Source organism: Camelina sativa, chromosome 3 (assembly GCF_000633955.1).
Source record: "Camelina sativa cultivar DH55 chromosome 3, Cs, whole genome shotgun sequence".
Lineage (NCBI taxonomy): Eukaryota > Viridiplantae > Streptophyta > Magnoliopsida > Brassicales > Brassicaceae > Camelina > Camelina sativa.
Window position 1 is genome coordinate 8,268,226 of NC_025687.1, and position 19,162 is coordinate 8,287,387.

The 19,162-nt window shown below is 37.7% G+C and overlaps 7 protein-coding genes, 1 long non-coding RNA gene and 2 pseudogenes across 8 annotated transcripts; 4 read left to right on the forward strand and 6 right to left on the reverse strand.

The window, feature by feature from the left end:
* LOC104775943 lies at positions 1,366-2,178 on the forward strand. Its single transcript, XM_010499915.1, has one exon. It carries the CDS (start codon positions 1,408-1,410, stop codon positions 1,939-1,941), a length of 534 nt encoding a protein of 177 aa, XP_010498217.1. The 5' UTR covers positions 1,366-1,407; the 3' UTR covers positions 1,942-2,178.
* On the reverse strand, positions 3,100-3,554 carry LOC104775944. Its single transcript, XR_766088.1, has 2 exons — positions 3,498-3,554; positions 3,100-3,384 (listed from the first exon to the last, which is right to left on the reverse strand). It is a non-coding gene; the product is annotated as an uncharacterized LOC104775944 (long non-coding RNA).
* Positions 4,145-5,601, forward strand: LOC104775945 (nudix hydrolase 4-like). The gene is made up of 2 exons (XM_010499916.1): positions 4,145-4,563; positions 4,909-5,601. Exons 1-2 carry the CDS (start codon positions 4,373-4,375, stop codon positions 5,342-5,344), a joined length of 627 nt encoding a protein of 208 aa, XP_010498218.1. The 5' UTR covers positions 4,145-4,372; the 3' UTR covers positions 5,345-5,601.
* LOC104778769 (probable endo-1,3(4)-beta-glucanase ARB_01444) lies at positions 5,741-7,092 on the reverse strand (the record flags this gene model as incomplete). The annotated part of the gene is given in 3 exon segments (XM_010503207.2): positions 5,741-6,257; positions 6,506-6,660; positions 6,663-7,092. Coding segments are annotated over 3 exon segments (969 nt in total), but the record flags the coding sequence as incomplete, so codon positions are not given.
* LOC104775946 (mitochondrial import inner membrane translocase subunit TIM22-4) lies at positions 7,249-8,928 on the forward strand. Its single transcript, XM_010499917.2, has 4 exons — positions 7,249-7,561; positions 7,970-8,160; positions 8,253-8,325; positions 8,561-8,928. Exons 1-4 carry the CDS (start codon positions 7,390-7,392, stop codon positions 8,644-8,646), a joined length of 522 nt encoding a protein of 173 aa, XP_010498219.1. The 5' UTR covers positions 7,249-7,389; the 3' UTR covers positions 8,647-8,928.
* On the reverse strand, positions 8,935-11,137 carry LOC104775947 (protein REVEILLE 7-like). Its single transcript, XM_010499918.2, has 5 exons — positions 10,667-11,137; positions 10,426-10,533; positions 10,221-10,332; positions 10,081-10,142; positions 8,935-9,987 (listed from the first exon to the last, which is right to left on the reverse strand). The coding sequence occupies exons 1-5, from the start codon at positions 10,679-10,681 to the stop codon at positions 9,217-9,219; spliced, it is 1,068 nt and encodes a 355-aa protein (XP_010498220.1). The 5' UTR covers positions 10,682-11,137; the 3' UTR covers positions 8,935-9,216.
* On the reverse strand, positions 12,036-14,512 carry LOC104775948 (annotated as a pseudogene).
* LOC104775950 (RNA polymerase II transcription factor B subunit 4) lies at positions 14,657-16,974 on the reverse strand. Its single transcript, XM_010499919.2, has 11 exons — positions 16,743-16,974; positions 16,557-16,645; positions 16,192-16,474; positions 15,944-15,990; positions 15,720-15,757; positions 15,583-15,628; positions 15,448-15,501; positions 15,305-15,373; positions 15,134-15,210; positions 14,953-15,048; positions 14,657-14,856 (listed from the first exon to the last, which is right to left on the reverse strand). The coding sequence occupies exons 1-11, from the start codon at positions 16,771-16,773 to the stop codon at positions 14,781-14,783; spliced, it is 906 nt and encodes a 301-aa protein (XP_010498221.1). The 5' UTR covers positions 16,774-16,974; the 3' UTR covers positions 14,657-14,780.
* On the forward strand, positions 17,646-19,038 carry LOC104775951 (mitogen-activated protein kinase kinase 7). The gene has a single exon (XM_010499920.2). The coding sequence runs from the start codon at positions 17,718-17,720 to the stop codon at positions 18,654-18,656; it is 939 nt and encodes a 312-aa protein (XP_010498222.1). The 5' UTR covers positions 17,646-17,717; the 3' UTR covers positions 18,657-19,038.
* The window catches only part of LOC104778770, a 3,793-nt pseudogene continuing 3,547 nt past the window's right edge, over positions 18,917-19,162 (reverse strand).

Below are 19,162 nucleotides of genomic sequence, written 5' to 3' on the forward strand. Positions count from 1 at the left end.
TAAAAATGTGGCAACTAACAAATTTGCCTTTTATTATATATGTATGATGGATGTATCCAGACAACTATAGAGCTGTATATATATGATAAGATTATATTGTTTCATGGTACCGACTTATGTAATCTTTGTTTTTGGCTTTTGGAATTTCTAAAATCAAATGAACTAAATTTATATTATAGATATAAAAGTATAAAAATGAAAAGAAAAACAAAACGGAGGGAGAAGCCATGTCTAATGATGAGTTAGGTAGCGTCGTGACTCGAGCTCAGCCCAATCGCCCCAGCTCTTCACAATCACCCCCATCCTTCATCCATGTGCCTTTTCTTCTCTCTACTCTATCGTATTTAATCCAAATGTTTTTTATTCACTTTTATCCTATTGTGTTAAAAACAAATTTCACAGCATGTATGTTGGTGTAAAACCAGAAAATTAATAATCTACTGATCTCGATTAAATTACGTTTACCAAATAAAAAAATGGCTTGTCGCTTGTATTAATTATAGTTAATTATATAAATTTAAGTAAAAATGGCTTGTCTCTTCTAGGAGATAATTAGTTACTTAAATATATATGTATTGAACTCATATTTAGAGACCACTAGAGCGGGATTTTGAAAACTCGATTTTTTCTTCTCATCGTATATATCATCTCAAACTACTGTTTTATTATCTTTAATTAATCACATAATGTATCAAACACATAAATTAAAAGAAGAAACACACACACACACTTGAGTTATGATGACAATAGTTAATTTTGTATATGTTGATTAAATACCACCACTTGAAAATTTCTATAGTTGATTTATCGGACGGCCGAAAACTGTAAAAAAAGTCAAATATATTTTGTAGTTACTCTTACCGCCTTGATTCATGCTGTTTTGCTGAAAGAGAACATTTAGTTCTAAATGACCTTTGTCACAACAAAAAGTCACACCTTAATGTACATTTAATAATATTTGTAATCTCTTTTTGTTCCGTAGACCGAAACATTTAACAAATAAGCAGCTGGTCTTATAAGGGATGAATCTGATTAATTATCGAGTTTTGACTTGATTATATGAAAATTTATTATGTAGCGGCCAATATGTATACGTGAAGTAATGAATTAATTAGTGTTGTTGAAACGAAAACCTTACTTTTTTGTAGTTTAATAACTTAAAATACATCTATCAGATAAAGTCTCAATAAAGTTAAGAAGCGACAACTATAATACGAAGAGAAAGAAGATACACACAGTTGTACACAACCAGCTAACAAAAATTAATTAATACTTAACCATCACTGAATCCCTAAACTAATGCAACTATTTATATACACATAAATTATAAAGCCAGCCCATTCCTCGAAACTTCTCTCTCTCTCTTTCTCTGTCTCTTCCTCTCGTTCTTCTACTCTGATCATAATAATGGGGAACACATCTTCTTGCGCACCATTGATCATATCATCGCACTCACCCTCAGGAGTAGTCAAAATCTTGGCTCCGTTCACGGGAACTCTCGACGTTTTCTCAAAAACCATCAAAACCTCCGACATCGTCTCTCGAAACTCTGGCCACTTTATCACCGACTCAACTCTACTCCAAATCGGCCAACGAGTCACCGCCGTGTCTCCTGACGATTTTTTACGGCCGAGACGACATCTCTACCTCCTCCTCCCGACCGACATGCTCTTCTCTGTCTTAACACACGAAGAACTCGCCCTCATCTCCAACAAAGCCGCGGAGACACTCAACGAAAGCCGGTATAACCATTTGAAGAGAATATTCCCGGTTTGCATCTTTCCGGTGACCGGAGACAGAAGAAGAAACTCATCATCAGTTGATGATGATCAGGATGATCATGATGGTGTGGAAATAAGACAAACCCTAGAAGAGAAGGTGCTATACGAATCGAAACATGGATCTTGGAGGCCCAAATTGGAGACGATCGTGGAAAGCTAAATGCCTAAAATCTCAAGGATCATTAAATACTTTACACATATAAATCAATATTTAATCATAGACGAGAGTATTTTGTTTCTTTTATTTTTTTCTTGAATTTTTTTGTCCGAGGCTATGTGGTTTTGTTCACCATTTGAATTTCCGTGTAGATTAGTAATTCAATGTGTAATTAAGTTTTGATCAATATATATAGTGGACATCCTATCAGGTGGAGGATAACTAGTTCATTTGTCTTCGTTTTAATTGCATTTACCACAAATAAATCCATAACTAACAGAATTAGGATTAGCAATTAGTTTTACGGTATTCAATTGTGACAAGCCTATCAACTAGACGTTTAAAATGAGCACTGTAATTCACTAATTTGTAAATTATAGAAATTAGCAATGAGTTTTTTTTTTTTAGTATAAACACATACTCTCTAGTTTTTATTTTTTATTTTTTATATATTATGTTTCTTTTGGGGTAGTCAGAATATACATCTCTAGTTTTGGAACACATAATATACAGTATTTTTTTCATAGACGTGCATTGAACGCAAAAGGGTGTTGGTAAAGTTTACCAAAACAAAACAAACAAACAAACAAATCCTATTTGTGGTAACCTTACATGTAAATAAGTGACTTCGAGTCTTCGACTGGATACACTTTAGCTTGGCGCCGTTGAAGTAATAATCCGACGGCTATGATGAGTCTGGATTTTTCTTTGTTAGATAAAAAGTGATGATACTGGTCAACGAATCAAAGACTTGGGTTTCTGGTAAACCAGATTGTAGGTACAGCTATTTTGGTATTTAGTACGTATATACAGTATATAGTTTAAACTTTGATACGTAATACTTTACCAAAAAAAAAAATTGTTGGTACGTATATAAATATGTATAAACCCAATATTTAAGTAATATGAGCTTGAGAAATTGATTGGAATTATTCGCAGATACTCTGAATATAAAAGATATCTCGCCAGCCGATCCAATAATTAAAAGGAGGATAATAGAAAGGACCTGCGCAGTTTTTTTTCTTCATTACACTACTTGGCCAAAAGTCTACCTACACATATCTGAGCATACGTTGATTATCACCATTCATCATAAACAAACAAAAACGATATTAGAAGTAAGCTTTTGGCACGTACTTTTTTCTTTTGTAGTACTTACTATTCCAAAATTGAATTCCGTTTATATTAAAGAAACAAAAATGAACTCATTATAAAAACCAGACCAAATTAACTTACAAATCAACAAAGAAAAAAAAATTACAATTCAACAACATTATTAGCTCTCCCTGAAAAAGAAGGTGATCCAGCCGGACCTTCTAGTACCAATAATAATTTGTTTAAAAGAGATAAAAAAAATATCAATAAGATGGAAAAGACATGGAGCTAGCCAGCTAGGCCCATTAATAAGATTTTCGTCTATATCAAAGTTTGGGCTTCTAGAAGACACTGAAAAAAAAAACAAAATGTGTGAGTCATACTATATAATTTACTTAATAGAAATAGTAAATGTTGAAAAAAAAACATACTACTATTAAAATAAAGAAGGAATCGCCTAATACCGTGTTTTGTGTCAGGGACGAGTTTGTGGATGAGCACACTCTCTCAGTACTTTTTTTACAAACCCCACAAACAAACAAAAACGAGGTCACTATATATATAACCCACTTGCTCAGCTTCTTCACGCGCTTATGATTCACGTGTTACACACACCCTTCCTTCCGTGTCTGTGCCGAGGTTTTTTTTTTGTTTGTTTACGAGTTGACCTCTTTTTTTTTTGTTTTAGGATGTCTAAGTTTGATTTTTCTTTGACGAAAAAACAAATTCTAGAAAATCAACGAAATACTCGTGTACAAAAAAAAATTAAAAATAAATCATATTTATGGTAACTACCATTTGTGAATCCGAAAATATTGTTAATTATTACAGTGCAGATCAGGGGATTGTCTCATTAATAACAGTCAGATCTCCAAAAACAAAAACAGAAGTTGTTATGTCAGATTCAGTTAAACCAAACAAAACCGAGAACATAACTCAAATAACCGGGGAAAAATTGAGTCAATAGCCGGAGAAATATATATAATTTCGAAGAAATGGAGCAATTTGATTAATAATTTTCTTAAACAAAAAAAAAAAAAATAGTTAAAACGAAAAGGTACCTGAACTGAAGCGCGTGGGAAGTTCCATATAAAGGAAAGAGATTTGTCCTAAAAACAAATTCGCATCTCTCTCTCTATTTTTTTTGTTGCTTATCCGTTTCATCTCTTTCTCTCTCTCTCAGACTTCCTTAAATCGATCCTCCCGAATTCGCGAGCAGAGCCTTTTTGATTTCAAACTCTCTCTCTCTCTCTCTCTCTCTCTCTCTCTCTCTCTTGTTCTGAATTCGTGGTTCATCCATTGGTAAATTGGGATTCAACAAAACAAAACAAAAAACAAAATGACAGGCTTCTCTGTGTCTCTTTTCGTCTCGAACTTGTCAAATGTGGCCTCGTATTTATCTCCGATCTTCGAGAGCATCCCTTCCACGAAGGTTGTCCCGGCCCAGATCGAGAAGGTTGTCTCTTTGGTCTCTCGTACCGGTAGAGATTTGCAGCGTTACGATACCTCTGGCTATCGTCAAGTCGTCGGGTAACCCCTCTTCCTTTTTTTCTTCCAAACCCTAAATTTTCACCCCCAATTTCGAAAATTATCTTAGCCGTGGTTTGAATTCATAATGATTTAGGATCAAATCTAATTTAGTATTGCTTTTGTGGTCAAAAGTACCAATTTTTTTTTAAAATTTCATGTTTCTGTAGAAGATCGTTAAACCGTTAATTATTTATTAATCCCGCGACAATTTGGAATCTGTTTTTAACCGCGCGCGGGTGGTCAGAACGTGTGAATATTTATTCAAAATTTGAGGACGAGCTTTGTTTTTTTTTTTTTTTTTGTGTGGAATCTTATTGAAATTTTGGTCAAATTTTGTGTGTGCAGATGTGTACCGTACAGATACAAGAAACAAGAAGTCAATGGGATTGAATCCACAGAAATCGAAGTTCTTCTGATCAGTGCTCAAAAGGGCAAAGGAATGTTATTCCCAAAAGGTGGTTGGGAGATGGATGAATCAATGGAGGAAGCAGCTTTGAGAGAGACGATCGAAGAAGCTGGTGTTACAGGAGAGCTTCAAGGAAAGATTGGGAAATGGCAATACAAAAGCAAAAGACATAACATCATTCACGACGGATACATGTTTGCTCTCCTTGTTTCTCAAGAGTTTGAGCTTTGGCCTGAGGCCGAGATTAGACAACGCAGATGGGTCAGTTTGGATGAAGCAAGAGAAGTTTGTCACAACTGGTGGATGAGAGAAGCTCTTAAAGCATTCGTTAACCTGAAATCTCTCACCAACGATGAAAGTTGGAACCTGAATTAGTAGTACGATGTTGTTTAGAGTTGGTGGAACAGAGCTTTTGACTTTGAAACCCCTCTACATTGAGCTGATGCTTCCTGAGGGGATTCATTTGGTCACAGCATCTCTCTCTCTGTCTCTTGAGAGGTGTGGAATAGTTTTGATTGTTAGATGAAAGTCAACTTTTGTCTTCTAATTTTATTCATTCTTTTGTACTATTTGATTATTCATTCATTCTTTCATTGTGAATAAAATACTAGACAGGTTCCTTTAAAAACGTTTACTAACTCCATCACTTAAAACTTAAATCATTTTTCATTATACCCAACGCTAAAACCATCACCATTGGGACACATGAATAAAGAAGCAGACATTACTACTAACTCCCTCCTTTCAAAAATATGTAGACAAAGGTTCAAGGGTAAACATTGAAACCGTCTAAAATCTCACATTATGTGATGAGATGAACCAACTTTTGCTTTACAAAGCAACATTAGTTAAACAACCAAAAAAACGAAAATCGAACAACAATGAACAAACACCACCCATGAGATCAGTCTCTACTGTTAACCCACCACAATAGATTACTCAAAGAGTTTCCATCATCAAACTTATTTAATTTCTGAATCTTCTTAATAGCGCCTTTTTTGTCGTAAAGACTTTCCAGAGCATATACGAATCCTTTCCAGCCTTCTCCGACGTCGTTTCTATGCAACGCAGGCAAAGCCCACTTCACGAGCTCCTTCACGAATTGTACATCTGAGAAGAGAATTTCCGACACCGGAAGTATCGGTAAGAGCTGTATCCCGAGCCTACACTCTTTCCACTCCTTAGGCCCGAACCATAGGCTACTGTCTCGCTTTGTAGACCATAAAACACCAACCACACGATTCTCAGCCGTGAAATCTTTAGGATACATAGCGTCACCTTCCTTCACCTGCCAACCAAAAAAGAAAACACAGTGATCAAACTGAAACAATTGTCGTCTGAATTTGAGAATACTGTAATAAAAATAGATCCTCATTAGGAAAAGAAAATTATGTTTTGGTTTGGCGTCCTTATTTAGTTTGGTTTTTCATATAACCGATAAAAAACGATCCAATATCAGTAACCAAGAATAGTTAAACCAATATTTTGGGTTTGGTTCGGTTCAATTGAATAATTTGGATAAAGAAATATCGTTACCTGCCACCACATCTTCGCGGCGTGTATCTCAAGCGTCATGATCGTTGAAGCCGTCTCCACCAGATGTGTGTCCCCGTAAGCTAGCGCTAACAAAGCGGCGGAGTAATAAGCGTTTACGGCCTCACTCGTGCTCTCTTGATTTCTTCCGTCCCAAACTCCGTTAACCCTCCAGCCCAAGAGTGTAACTTGAAAAGATCAAAATTTCTTAAACGGGGATAACTAGAATTTGAATTTGAATGATCACCTTTTTCCCCCAATGTCATGAAATCCCCCATTAGACTGTACGCTTGAGCTCTGTATCTCTCTCCCCACAAAGGATCTAACTTACCAAGCACGGCAATAGCGTAGAGAAAGTACCCTACATGATAATGATGATCGTTATACATACCGAACCCAAAATCAGCATGTGAATCTTTTGATCCTAGCTTCGTGACCAAACCTCCCCATTTAGGATCATACAGAAACCCGTTTGCTTTAAAACTCCCATCTAACCACGGCTCAATCATATTCTTCAGGTAAGTTGTAATCTTCGGAATCACATCGTGATAGCAAACTTCTTCCGCTATTAAAGCCAACCTCGCTGCTCCTCACGTGGTAAATCTAGATCTCATAAGTCAAAACCTAAAATAGCATCTACGGCGTTAACCGATAAGGCTAAAAATTAGTTTAAATATAGGCCCAATATGTGAACTAATGGGCCAGGAAAGTAATAGTTTTGTGGCTTAAACCCTAGGACCTCGGGATGGGATAAACCCTGATTTGTTTTATCTCTCTCTCAAGGCGCGCGAACGCACGCACGCTTGATCTGATTCTTACAATCCCTACTTTTAAGCGTTTGATGACATATTCCCTTGTCGGATTCTAACTCTCTATACCCTTTGAAAATGGCGGATTCAAGTCCTGAACCAACCGGTGCGCCCGCTACTCCGGCCCCCGTGGGCTCTGATGAGAACGTTACCCAGATTCAGCCGATCCGGATGCCAACCATCGAGGAGATCCGAGCTCAAGAGGTTTGGAACAACTGCGCCGTTCGTGCTGTTACTAGTGGAGTTATGGGTCAGTTCAAATCTCCTCTCTTTCTCGGATCTTTATTCCTCCATTGCTTCTTTCTTTTTCAGTGAAAATCACTAAAAGCTCTAACTGTGTCTTTGAATGATTTGAAGATATTGAAATTGGTTGTACATTCTATAAATTTGGAGAAAGTGTTTAGATTTTCAATAGTTGATATGATTCTGAGCTGGTTAATGACTCACTTTAATATTGCACTTATTGTCGGATTTAGTTAGTTGATTTGGTAATGTGAAATCTCGAATCAAATCTGTTGTATACTCTGTAAATGAAACTATTCTGATATAAAGCTACTCATATAAATGCTCTCCGGTACCAGAAATCTATTCTAAAGTTGATAATGACAATTAGGGATATTTAGTTGACTTTTACATTCTCTGTGAATTGGTGGTGTAGGAGGAGGTCTTGGGTTGATGATGGGTCTGTTCTTGGGGGCATTGGATAATCCTATAACGAATGATACGATGACGGCTAGGCAGCAGTTTGTGTTCACAGCAAAACAAATGGGGCAAAGGAGTTGGAATTCCTGCAAGACATTTGCGGTTATGGGTTTGGTTTTCTCAGCAGCGGAATGCATTGTCGAGAAGGTACTATATTATTGACCCCCTCAAACAAGGAAACTCCCCTACTGACTCCTGTATTCTAAACCTTGATTGTTCCTTTTACTTCTCTGAAAAAGGCAAGGGCGAAGCATGATACGACAAACACCGCTATAGCTGGATGTGTGACCGGTGGTTCAATGTCCGCTAGAGGTGAATCTCTTTCTATCTTTTTATGGACTTTGGATGTTAACAAACTCAACTTTGGATGTTATCTTCATCTATTTCCTATGGCATGATTCCCATACTCAAGTCTCCTAGATATAGTTGTTTCTTTGATAATGAGTTCTCCATTTGATCTTTCTTATGCTTTTTTCTCGGTTGAAGTAGTTTAAACCACTTTGAAATGTGCTTACATGAAACATTGGATGGATTGATTTTGTTTCAGGTGGGCCAAAAGCTGCGTGTATAGGTTGCGCTGGCTTTGCAACCTTCTCTGTACTCATAGAGAAGTTCTTTGATAGGCATACATAAGTTAACGAGATATCTAACATACGCCATTGCTGAGATTTTTTTGCTGCTTAGTGATATAGTTCATCACTGGGAGAGAGAAACTAGACTTGCAACTGTGAAACATAGAATAAGCAAGGCTTGTGTTGATTGAGTATTCTTCAATTATTGTTGTTATTTATCATAGATTTCATTAGACTTGAGGGCTCCGATATTTAAGTAAGTGTTCACAGAAATTAAGGGGCTTGTATTTGCACAAAATTTTGATTCTCAGAGTTTGAAGTTACCAATGACATTCATAAACCAGACCTAAAGATTGAAACACAGTTACAAATAGATAGGTGGCCAAACAAGTACACTGTAAATTGAGTTTGTATATGAAGAAAAAAAGGAACTGTCTTCTTGATGTTAAACAACAGAAGAAACTTCATTACAGGAATTACATGTGGTAGACAAGTAAAAAATCACTTACCAATTCGTATTTGGATTTGGTTCGTGGAATGTTATGATCCAAGTCACCCAGCAATGGTGAAACAATATGCTCTCGGATCATCATAAATAGATTCTAAACTGTACAAGAAGGTTGCACTTGCGCTAGGAGCATACGCGTGCCCTTCTTCGGCTTTTCTGTTCTTCTGAAGTTACCAGTGACAACGATGATGTAACTTCTCTTTCTGATAGGCATCTCTTGTAGGGCCTGAACCCGCTTGCAGGAGGATCACAGGATCCTTGTTTTTCTAAGAAGCTTAACCGTTTCTCAGCATTCTTCTCCAAGTTCTCTGACATTTCTGTAACCGAGCCAAAGGCATTAGAACCGGTACAAGACGTTTCCCAAATTCCAAGAGATAGATCAGTGTCAACATGCCTCGAATCAATGTGCAATGTCGAATCCTTGATCCCAGAGCAGTGATTCTGTTTCCCAGTCACTGATTTACGATCATTATCATCTGTGTAAGAGGATGGTTTGTGAGAGTCTTCCGTGACAAGAACAATCTTCCCGAAAAGCACAATGCTTGACATTGGTGTAGAACCATTGACAGCAACCTCTTTGAGAAGGAACTGCTTGGATGTTGCTTGGTAATTCGTTTTATTAATGGAAGTTACACCAATGGATTGGATGTCACTGGTGGACGAGTTAGGCGAAGAGCATCTGTTGTTTTGATCCTCTGAAGCAAAAGATGATAGCACTGAGGTTGGAGACTTAGTTCCTTTCTCCATAGCTGACAAATTAGATGGAGGAGACTGAGAATATGGAACAGGGGATTTGCGAGGATAAGGATGTGCCGGTTTCCGCTTTGGACGAGGAGGCGGGATCACAACGGCCTTATTCGATCTTTCACTTATAGTATCAGCTTCATGAGTCATCTGCAATGAATCAGACAAAATAACTGTCAGATTACTACAAACTAACCATATCAGGACAGCTGCTGTGTTATAGAACATGTAAATACACAAGACCTTGGAGAAAAACTTTTGAGCATGGCTTCGAATCTGTACAGCGGTTTTCGTACCTATGTGTTCTGCACCAAAACCAAGCCTTAGGTCCTACGGAACTACATCTACCAGCAAAATGAAGCTTCAATTCATGAATGAAGTACCTTGGATTTGACGCCAACCACGACCAAAAAGCTTAATAGCTTCAAGAAACCTGTCATGCTCTTCCTCACTCCACTTCTCTCTCTGCTTAGTTACTGTGTACGGTTTCCTAACCTTGAAGAAACAACAATACACAGAGAAGTCATCAGACCAAATGTAAAGAAACCTGAATATCTGTCTTCACAATTCTCATAACAAAACATATACCTTGCGAACGTTCTCAGTCCAATGACTGGTGGTTTCAGGATTAGTTCCTTCATTGGAATTGCAACTTCCATATTCAACATTGCTGCTTAGCTCCTCCTCACTTCGATCCTAAAGTGCAAATAAAAAACCAATGAACATCATCAAAATCAAAAGCTTTCTCTTCAACTTCTTCCAACAAAAAGAATCTCTCTTCGTATAAATTCGAATAAGCTTCATCTTCATCAATCTGTAGTTAAATTACCTCAGCGGCGGCCATTTTGAAATATATTCTGATAAGCCGCTAATTAGATTCACCGGTCAGATCGAAGAGACGACACACGACAACAGGGAAAACAAAATAAGCTAAGAAGAGAGAGAACGTTCTGCTCTTTTTTTTTTTTTTTTCTCGAGAAATCAATCAAATTCCCGGAAACAGGAAGATATTTTTCCCGAGAAAATAACAAAAGTTGAGAAGAGGAGACAGTGAAGAGAGAAGAGAAGGTACCAGAAGGAGCAAGTGACCATATTTTAAATATTAGCTGATATGAGCCACGTCACATCTTTATTTTTTTAAATATCAATGGAAATTTCGAGAAGGTACAGAGTACAGACATGTTGTGGCTCAGAATAAACCTAACCAATCACTCACTCTCGCTCCCTTGGCCGTGAGCACCACGCGAAGAGTCTCATCTGTTTCTCTTTCTCTAATCCGGAAAAAAAAAAAATGGATCAAAAAGTGTGGTGGTGGTGGTGGTGGTGGTGGTGGAGGCGTAGAGAGATTAGGTATATTGAGATTTTTGTAATTATTGTGAAGATATTTTTTTGTTTGCTTTCTATCCGTCTCTGACTTCTTACCCCACTTGCTTTCTTGATATTTTACAATTTTTCCTCAAAAACTAGTCTCGTTGTTCATTTTGTTAACCTTGAATTTTTTTTTTTTCGTTAAGGCTGAAAATATTTTTTTTTACTAGATGGTTAAATTAGGGTTTAATATAGGTTTTCAATTTAAAATTAAATAATTAATTAACAATGAATAAATTGACCATAATCTTTTATATAAGTTTTTTTTTCGGCTATTAAATAATGGTGTGATCAGATTTTTTATTTAAACCGAATTAATTATCAAGCCAACGTGTATAAGTTCATGTTAAATATATTTTTATTAGATTAACACTGTTAAATTAGGGTCAGTTTACACTTCCTAATTTCGAGCAAAAGGAATGGGAAAAGGAAGTAAACAAATTCATATCCCGTTGATTTAATACATTATCTCTTTAGTCTCTTTAAGCAAAACCCAAATAAGAAAAAAAAAAAAAAACCCGAATAAGAATTAAACGGAAAAGATTATTAATGGTTGGGATAATGGGCAAATCAGTCACATCATATGGTGTCGGATGTGACAACCGTATCACTTAATCGCACGCACTATAATAAGAGCCACAATTTTGATATGGCCAGATCACCCCCATTCCTCCTCTCTTTAATGTGTTTTGTTTCATTCTTTTAATACTTTTAAAAATAAAATTGAAATCATCCCTCTCTGAATTTCTCCCCAATTATATATATTAAAAAGAAAAAAAAGAGTTTTTTCCCCTATTTATTTAGATGAAAGATATATGGAGGTATATGGAGGTCCTTAAAGTTCCTTCTCTATTACGCAACTTCATATTTTTTTCTCACATTTGTCTACAAGAAATTAAGGTTCACGCACTTATCGCAATTTTACCAGGAAACGATATCAAAGTGATCTCTCTGATTCATAAACAACTTAGAAACCCAGTTCAAGAATTGTTCTCACTCTAATAAGTCCAATTCCTCCTAATCTATAAAACTCTATACAATCTCTCCTAAGTACTCGCAGCTTACCAAACATAATTTCAGCTGGTGGCAAACGACTGATTTGTTGCGCGAACTCAGGTTGGAGTTCAAAAATGGTCATTTTAGCAATCGAAAAGACTTCAATGGTCTTGTTTAGTTGCTAGGCGTTTTTGGAGTTCTGTATCTCTATTTCTGGTGTGAAAAGCAATTAGAGGAACCAAGTCTACATCGGATCTGTCTGTTTTTATCACTGCATCCTATCACAACCCCATGTTGTCTGTCAGATTCAAGCAAAATGTTTTCAGAAAACTGAACGATAAACAATTGTTGATATCTCCAGTAGACCAAAGTGGAAACTTACTTACCGTGAATCTTTGTGCTATTCCATTATTGATACTCAATCTTTGGTAGGTTCTTCGTCGTTCTTCTTGAAAAATATGCAAACATGACAGTTTCAATACAAGACCAAGATAGAAAGCAAAGGAAGCATATTCGATCAGCTGTTTTGTCATATATGCGAGTGATGCAGCAAAACGACCTACCTTCAATACAGATTTAGCTTCAGAATCAAATGTTCTGCAAAGTATCTCATACTTCGCCGAGAAAGTCTGCAGTAACAAAAAGTTGTACTAGTTATTTTCATGAATGTCTTATCTAAAGATAATGAAAAGCAAGACTACTGATTCTGTACCGGAAGATTAGCTTTCGATGGTGAAATGCTTGATACTCTGTATCTGTATCAAAAACGAATGAGAATTTAGATGTTTGGAAGAGATAAGTAAAGACTCAAGGAAACAAATTACTGACTATAGCAAAAAATTGAAATATTAGGAACCCATTAACACTTCCAGAAAATCTCATTTGAGTTGCTACATGCAATAAGATCATCTTCCAAAAGGTTACATCTTACCCTAGCTTGCTCATGTAGAAACTCATTGCCAATGCATTGGATGTTAGAACAGTTAGCACGATAGCACTCATCCGATTCTGAGAAGAACAAGAAAAAAAAAACACAATCTATACCATCAGCAAGCTCTATGAATCTGAAAACGAAAGCTAGTGCCTTCAATACTGAAAAAAAAGGGGAATATGAGAGGCCAATTTTGGAATCAACCTTAGAAGCAATGCGCTCAATCAACTGCATTAAAAAATCTCCTAGTCCTTTTCCTTGAACCCGGGATTCAAGCTGTATTTCATACACATAAAGGACAGGTATCTCTTCCTCTAAAGTAAACCGGTAATGCACAAATCCAGCTATCTGATTACACCCTTGCATGCAAGTTCTCCGAGTAGATGTCTCATATTCTTTACCATAACGCATCTCAAGCACAAATATATAATGTGCGTCTGCAGAAGACATCTCCTTACGCTTCACCTTTGCTTGTATTGGCCAATCAGACCCATAGAACCCTTCCATGTTCGTCTGTGAAATTACAAACATCATGCACAAACAATAAATTAACACGAAACTCCTAAAGAGTATATGTTCAGAACATTTTAATCCTGCTTCATTCTCCTTTTTACCTTCAAGAGATTTCGAATGTACTGCTTCACAGATGAGGGAAGTCTATCTCCACGGCCAGATTCCAGGTACACAGATAAATCTACAAGTTGTAAAAACCACACAAACACAGAGTTATCTCCATGTCAAGAGACTCTTTCTGTGAATTTAAACCAAACCAAGTATAATCCCTGAAAACAACTTATAAGCAAAAATTAGAGCACACTTGATCATAAATAACCAAAGTCTGCATGAGAAAGGATTCATAACTTAATCTAAAACCATGTTATCTATGTTAAACAGAACGAATTCAAACTTACACTGTATCTACCTCATTATTATGTTTTATAATCATCAACAATTGTAATACCTTAAAAGAGTTTAACTGGCGGAAATCAAATTGAGCAGCAGCAAAAACAAAAAAATTACCATTGTTTTGGTAACGGCGGAAAGAATCAAACGGAGAAAGAGGATCGACAATGGAAGAAGCTTTTTTGATAAGGTCATGAATCGTTTTCTTCTTCTCCAAAATCTGCACAAGAATGATCGAAACATGTAAAATTTCGAATGCTATGAAACCATAAACTTTAATTCCGAGATTTTTTTTTTTACCTTTCGCCGTTTCTTCAAATCCATTGCTCGCCTTCTCCTCACCGATGATCTCTCCTCTGTCTCTCTCTCTCGTTCCTTCTCCCCGTCTGAAATGATTCGGTAGGAGCCGGATCCATCAAACGGGTTTCGACCCGAGACATATCCGACAATAAATTTATATGTGATGTCAGCCCAAAGGTTTTGTTTGTTCATCAAGTTTAAGTAGAGAAGCCCAACTTCTTTTTATAAGCTATAAAGGGCTCTTGTTCGGTTTATTTTAATTAAGAAGATCAATTTGTTCAAGTTTGATTAACACGAGAACAAGTTGGTGAAAGAACTATGTTGGATAATCAAAATTGAATTTTAATTGATTTTCAATTTGATAATTTGTACACATAGATTCTAAACGCAACTACAAGTATCGAACAAAACGTTTGAAGTTCTCTCTCTGGCACAAAAGGTGAATTTAGGTGTGAGGAGCTTTTCTCTTCTTATCAGAGACAGATGAAGCTTCATCAAGTTTTGACTGACCAAAAACTGACCTGCAAAATTCCAATAAGTTGATGGATTTCAGAAACAAAAACAGCTTGATAGAATTGTTATACTGAAGGAAGAACAAGATGGGTTAAATCTCTTACCCGCACGTTGAGCATTTCTTGTGATGCTCACAGAAAATGGACAGACACACTGAACATATGTAGCCCATATCGATAGTCTTCTTGTGGCAGAAACACCTGCAAGTTTTGTACTTAGAACCATCAGTTATACATATGCAGCGGAAACCATATTAAGTGAAGAGACGGTGATTTGATCACTTACGATGCTCGAAAATCAACACCTATGGGTTTAGGAAGTTGTACAAAACCGCGGGAGTGCAAATCAGTTGCAAAGATTGTCTTGTTGAGCAAAACAAAACAAACAAAAGTTAGTTAGCACACCATTAAGTTCGCTAAATGAAACGAGTCATTAGGACTTGAGTTGAAAGCATACCGTTAGATACTGAAACAGCCCATCCAACTGTTTAGGTGTGTGATGTACACCACCGGTTATATAAGATGCCTACAGATACGCCAGGTAGTAAAAAAAACTGACGCATATGTTGAGCTTGAGAAGTTGAAGATAGGGTTAATTACCTGCTGCAAAAACGCTGAGTTTTGTACACCTATGTAACATGAATCTATGGGAACCTAAAGAACCAATGATAAAGCAACTTGAGTTTGGAATATTGAGAAAGACAATCCCACAGAAACAATCAAAAAGAAGATTACCATTAAGCGCTGGGCAGAGAAAATAGAATTCATAACAGCTACATATCTAAAAAAGAACAAAGCCCTTCATGAGTCCAGAGACATAAAGGAGAAACATATTGCAAATGGAAAAAGAAAAAGGTTACAGAAGACCATACTGTTCCGGGCCATCTGGAGAACCTTGCAAGCATAAAATCTGTATTTCATACATATGCCAATAGCACAATCAGTTCTATATAAAGGGCCTATGCAATGAATAGACAAGATCATAATAATAGAGAGGGGTCTATGTCTATATGTAAGAAACAAGACTTTAAGATGAAAATCCCAACAGAGGAATCAAGAATGTACTATATATATGACAATCATACTGAAAACGCACCCGAGGCTGGGGATGAAGATGTCCAGAACGGAAAACCCTCTGTATATCTAGCCAGGAAGTTTAGAGAAAAAAATAAAAAAGAAGACTGATAAACCAAATATATAACCAGATGGCCTGAGAAGAGTGGAAGCTAAGGTTTCAATATTACTAGCAGATGTTATGCAAACAAAGCCTATCAATTTATACAGAAAACCACACACAATAACAAAAGAGTGATCAAAATGCTAAATGATTAGTCTAGAGGATACAGCAAAGAGCCATGGAGAGTGATCCTGATAAGAGACAAGAAGGAGTTCTATCCTCATGCCCCTCCTCCCTGCTGAGCTCCTCATCTTTGGTAACAAAATCTTCCAGTTTCTTCAGCAAAGAAGCAAAGAGAGGAGGCATCCCGGTTCCTCTGCTCTCGAAATTCCCATGATTAGATGTCAAAGACGAATCATAAATGTAATCACAGGAACTGTATCCAGTAGCTATTACTACAACTTGGTTCAATTGATTCAACCCCAAAACCGCATTCAGAAACGCAAGCACCTACACATAACAGCAATCACCACCCATATATCTGAATTAACAAACTAAACGAAGCATTGAAACAAAACAAACAAAAACTTACATGAGAAAGGAATTGAGAGAATGTAATCGAAGTATTGCTCCAGAAAAGGGGATTCGTATCAAGCAACAAGACTAGAAGACTAACATCGTCTGCAACCGAACAAAACAAATCACGATTAATCAGACTTTTATACGAATGCAGCATCAATGATTGACGCAGGTATGTTAGGGTCTCGAAAGTAAGAACCTGAATACTGCTTAGAAGCAACGGAAGGCATAGTTTACACGAAATCCAAGTCAGAAATATAACAGTGTACCGGGAGAATTTCCCGGGGGAAACGAGACTCAATTATGCTAACACTCAGTGCCGAGAAATCGTCTTTCTCTTCTCCAACTAGTTCTATAAATCGAGGTTTCGGATGCTATGTGAGAACTGAGAGAGAACTTCCAAAGGGGTGGTGATTTTAATCTGAACTGATTCGGTAAGAGCCGGGTCCGTCAAACGGGTTTGGATCTGACAATTATATACGACGAATAAAGCCCAAATATGGCGTTTGTTCAATTTTCCAAGGAAAAAAAAAATAAGCCCAATGGGCATGTGCGTGTCCAATTTATTTAATTATATAATATATTTTTTTTGGCGATATCGGAGATGGCCGGCGCCATTGCAGAGCATTTGCACGATGGCGCCTAAAAGTAAATTATTGGTTGGTCATTTTCATTAGACGCCCTTCAGCCTCCATGGTACATTGAACCTCACAAAATAGACGTTACACTTTTAAACTCTCCAACACAAATTATAAAACTATAATCCATTCCACTTGTTAGTAATCTTATTATTCTTTTACCACTATGCATAATGTGAGTTTGAGTGACAGCACATCCACAACACTTTTTTTTTGAATAAATACATCTAAATGACTAAATCTAATCGTCATCTCAATCCATACTAGCCAGTTTCGGGGTTAGTAGGACAGATTACAGTCCCATGCATTTAACCTCGTGCAAGATTCAACATAATCACTAGTTGCCATATTTAGATAAAACATAAAACTAAATTAAAAAAGATTAATATTAGTGTCAGTGATTGATTACTATTTTAAAGCAACCTTCGCAGGCTCCTCACTTAAATCCCACTCAAACTCCAAATAAAAGCTGCAGTTTCCATCACTCTTCTTCTTCTAAAATTTTCAAATCATCATTATCACTTTTAATTACTTCAATGGCTCTTGTTCGTGAACGCCGTCAGATCAACCTCCGTCTACCTCTTCCACCTCTCTCAGATCGCCTCCCCTGTTTCTCCTTTCCCTCCTCCACCGCCGCCGCCGTCGCATCCACCGCTATCACCAACGGGATCTCCGCTTCGGATATCGAGAAACTCCACGTCCTCGGAAGCGGAAACGGCGGGATCGTATACAAAGTCCGACACAAAACCACGGCGGAGCTTTACGCTCTGAAAACGGTCAACGGCGACATGAGTCCGACTTTTACGAGACAACTGACGCGCGAGATGGAGATCCTCCGCCGCACGGACTCTCCCTACGTCGTCCGGTGCCACGGTATCTTCGAGAAACCAATCTCCGGAGAGGTTTCAATTCTCATGGAGTACATGGACGGCGGAAACCTAGAATCTATCCGCGGCGCCGTAACAGAGAAACAACTCGCCGGGTTTTCCCGCCAGATTTTAAAAGGACTGAGCTATCTCCACTCGCTCAAGATCGTTCACAGAGACATCAAACCTGCAAACCTCCTCTTGAACTCGAGAAACGAAGTTAAAATCGCCGATTTCGGAGTGAGCAAAATCATGATCCGGTCGTTGGATTACTGCGATTCGTTCGTCGGCACGTGCGCTTACATGAGCCCCGAGAGATTCGATTCCGTCGCCGGAGAGAACTCCGATGTATACTCAGGCGATATATGGAGTTTTGGATTGATGATGCTCGAGCTATTCGTCGGACATTTTCCGTTACTTCCTCGGGGACAGAGACCTGATTGGGCGACGCTGATGTGCGCCGTGTGCTTCGGAGAACCGCCGCGTGCGCCGGAAGGATGTTCCGACGAGTTTAGGAGTTTTGTTGATTGTTGTCTACGTAAAGAATCGAGTGAGAGGTGGACGGCGTCGCAGCTTCTCGGTCACTCTTTTCTCCGTCAAAGTGTTTAGATCCGATTGCTCTTGTGGTAGAGTCTTAGTTGTATACTTGTATATACTTTTCAATTATCTCTACAAGAAGTGGTTACGATAACCACTTGCATTGTTACAAATTCGTGTATTCATTACAACTAAAATGAACGTGATACAAAATGGTGTCGAGATAATTCCTACGAAACAGAGCAACTCTTCCTAGGTATTTCTTCCTCGCATATCCCTCTTTACTAGAAGTTTAGAAGGAGCAAGGAACTGCTACATTTGGTTTGAGCAACTTAAACCCGCTTGTGTAGCCAATCCAATATGACTCCAGCGATAGCTTCCCGCTCTGGTTCAAAGAGCAGATCATGTAGCAACCCGTCGAACAGCTTGATCGACTTATCCGACGAGGAAGCCTCCTCGTATAGCTTCTGAGTACCTCTGGGATCAGTAACTGTATCAGCTGTGCCGTGTAGCACAAGAAACGGGACCTTGATTCTGTTCAGATTCCGCAGCAAATGGGCAGCAATTCTAAGGATCTC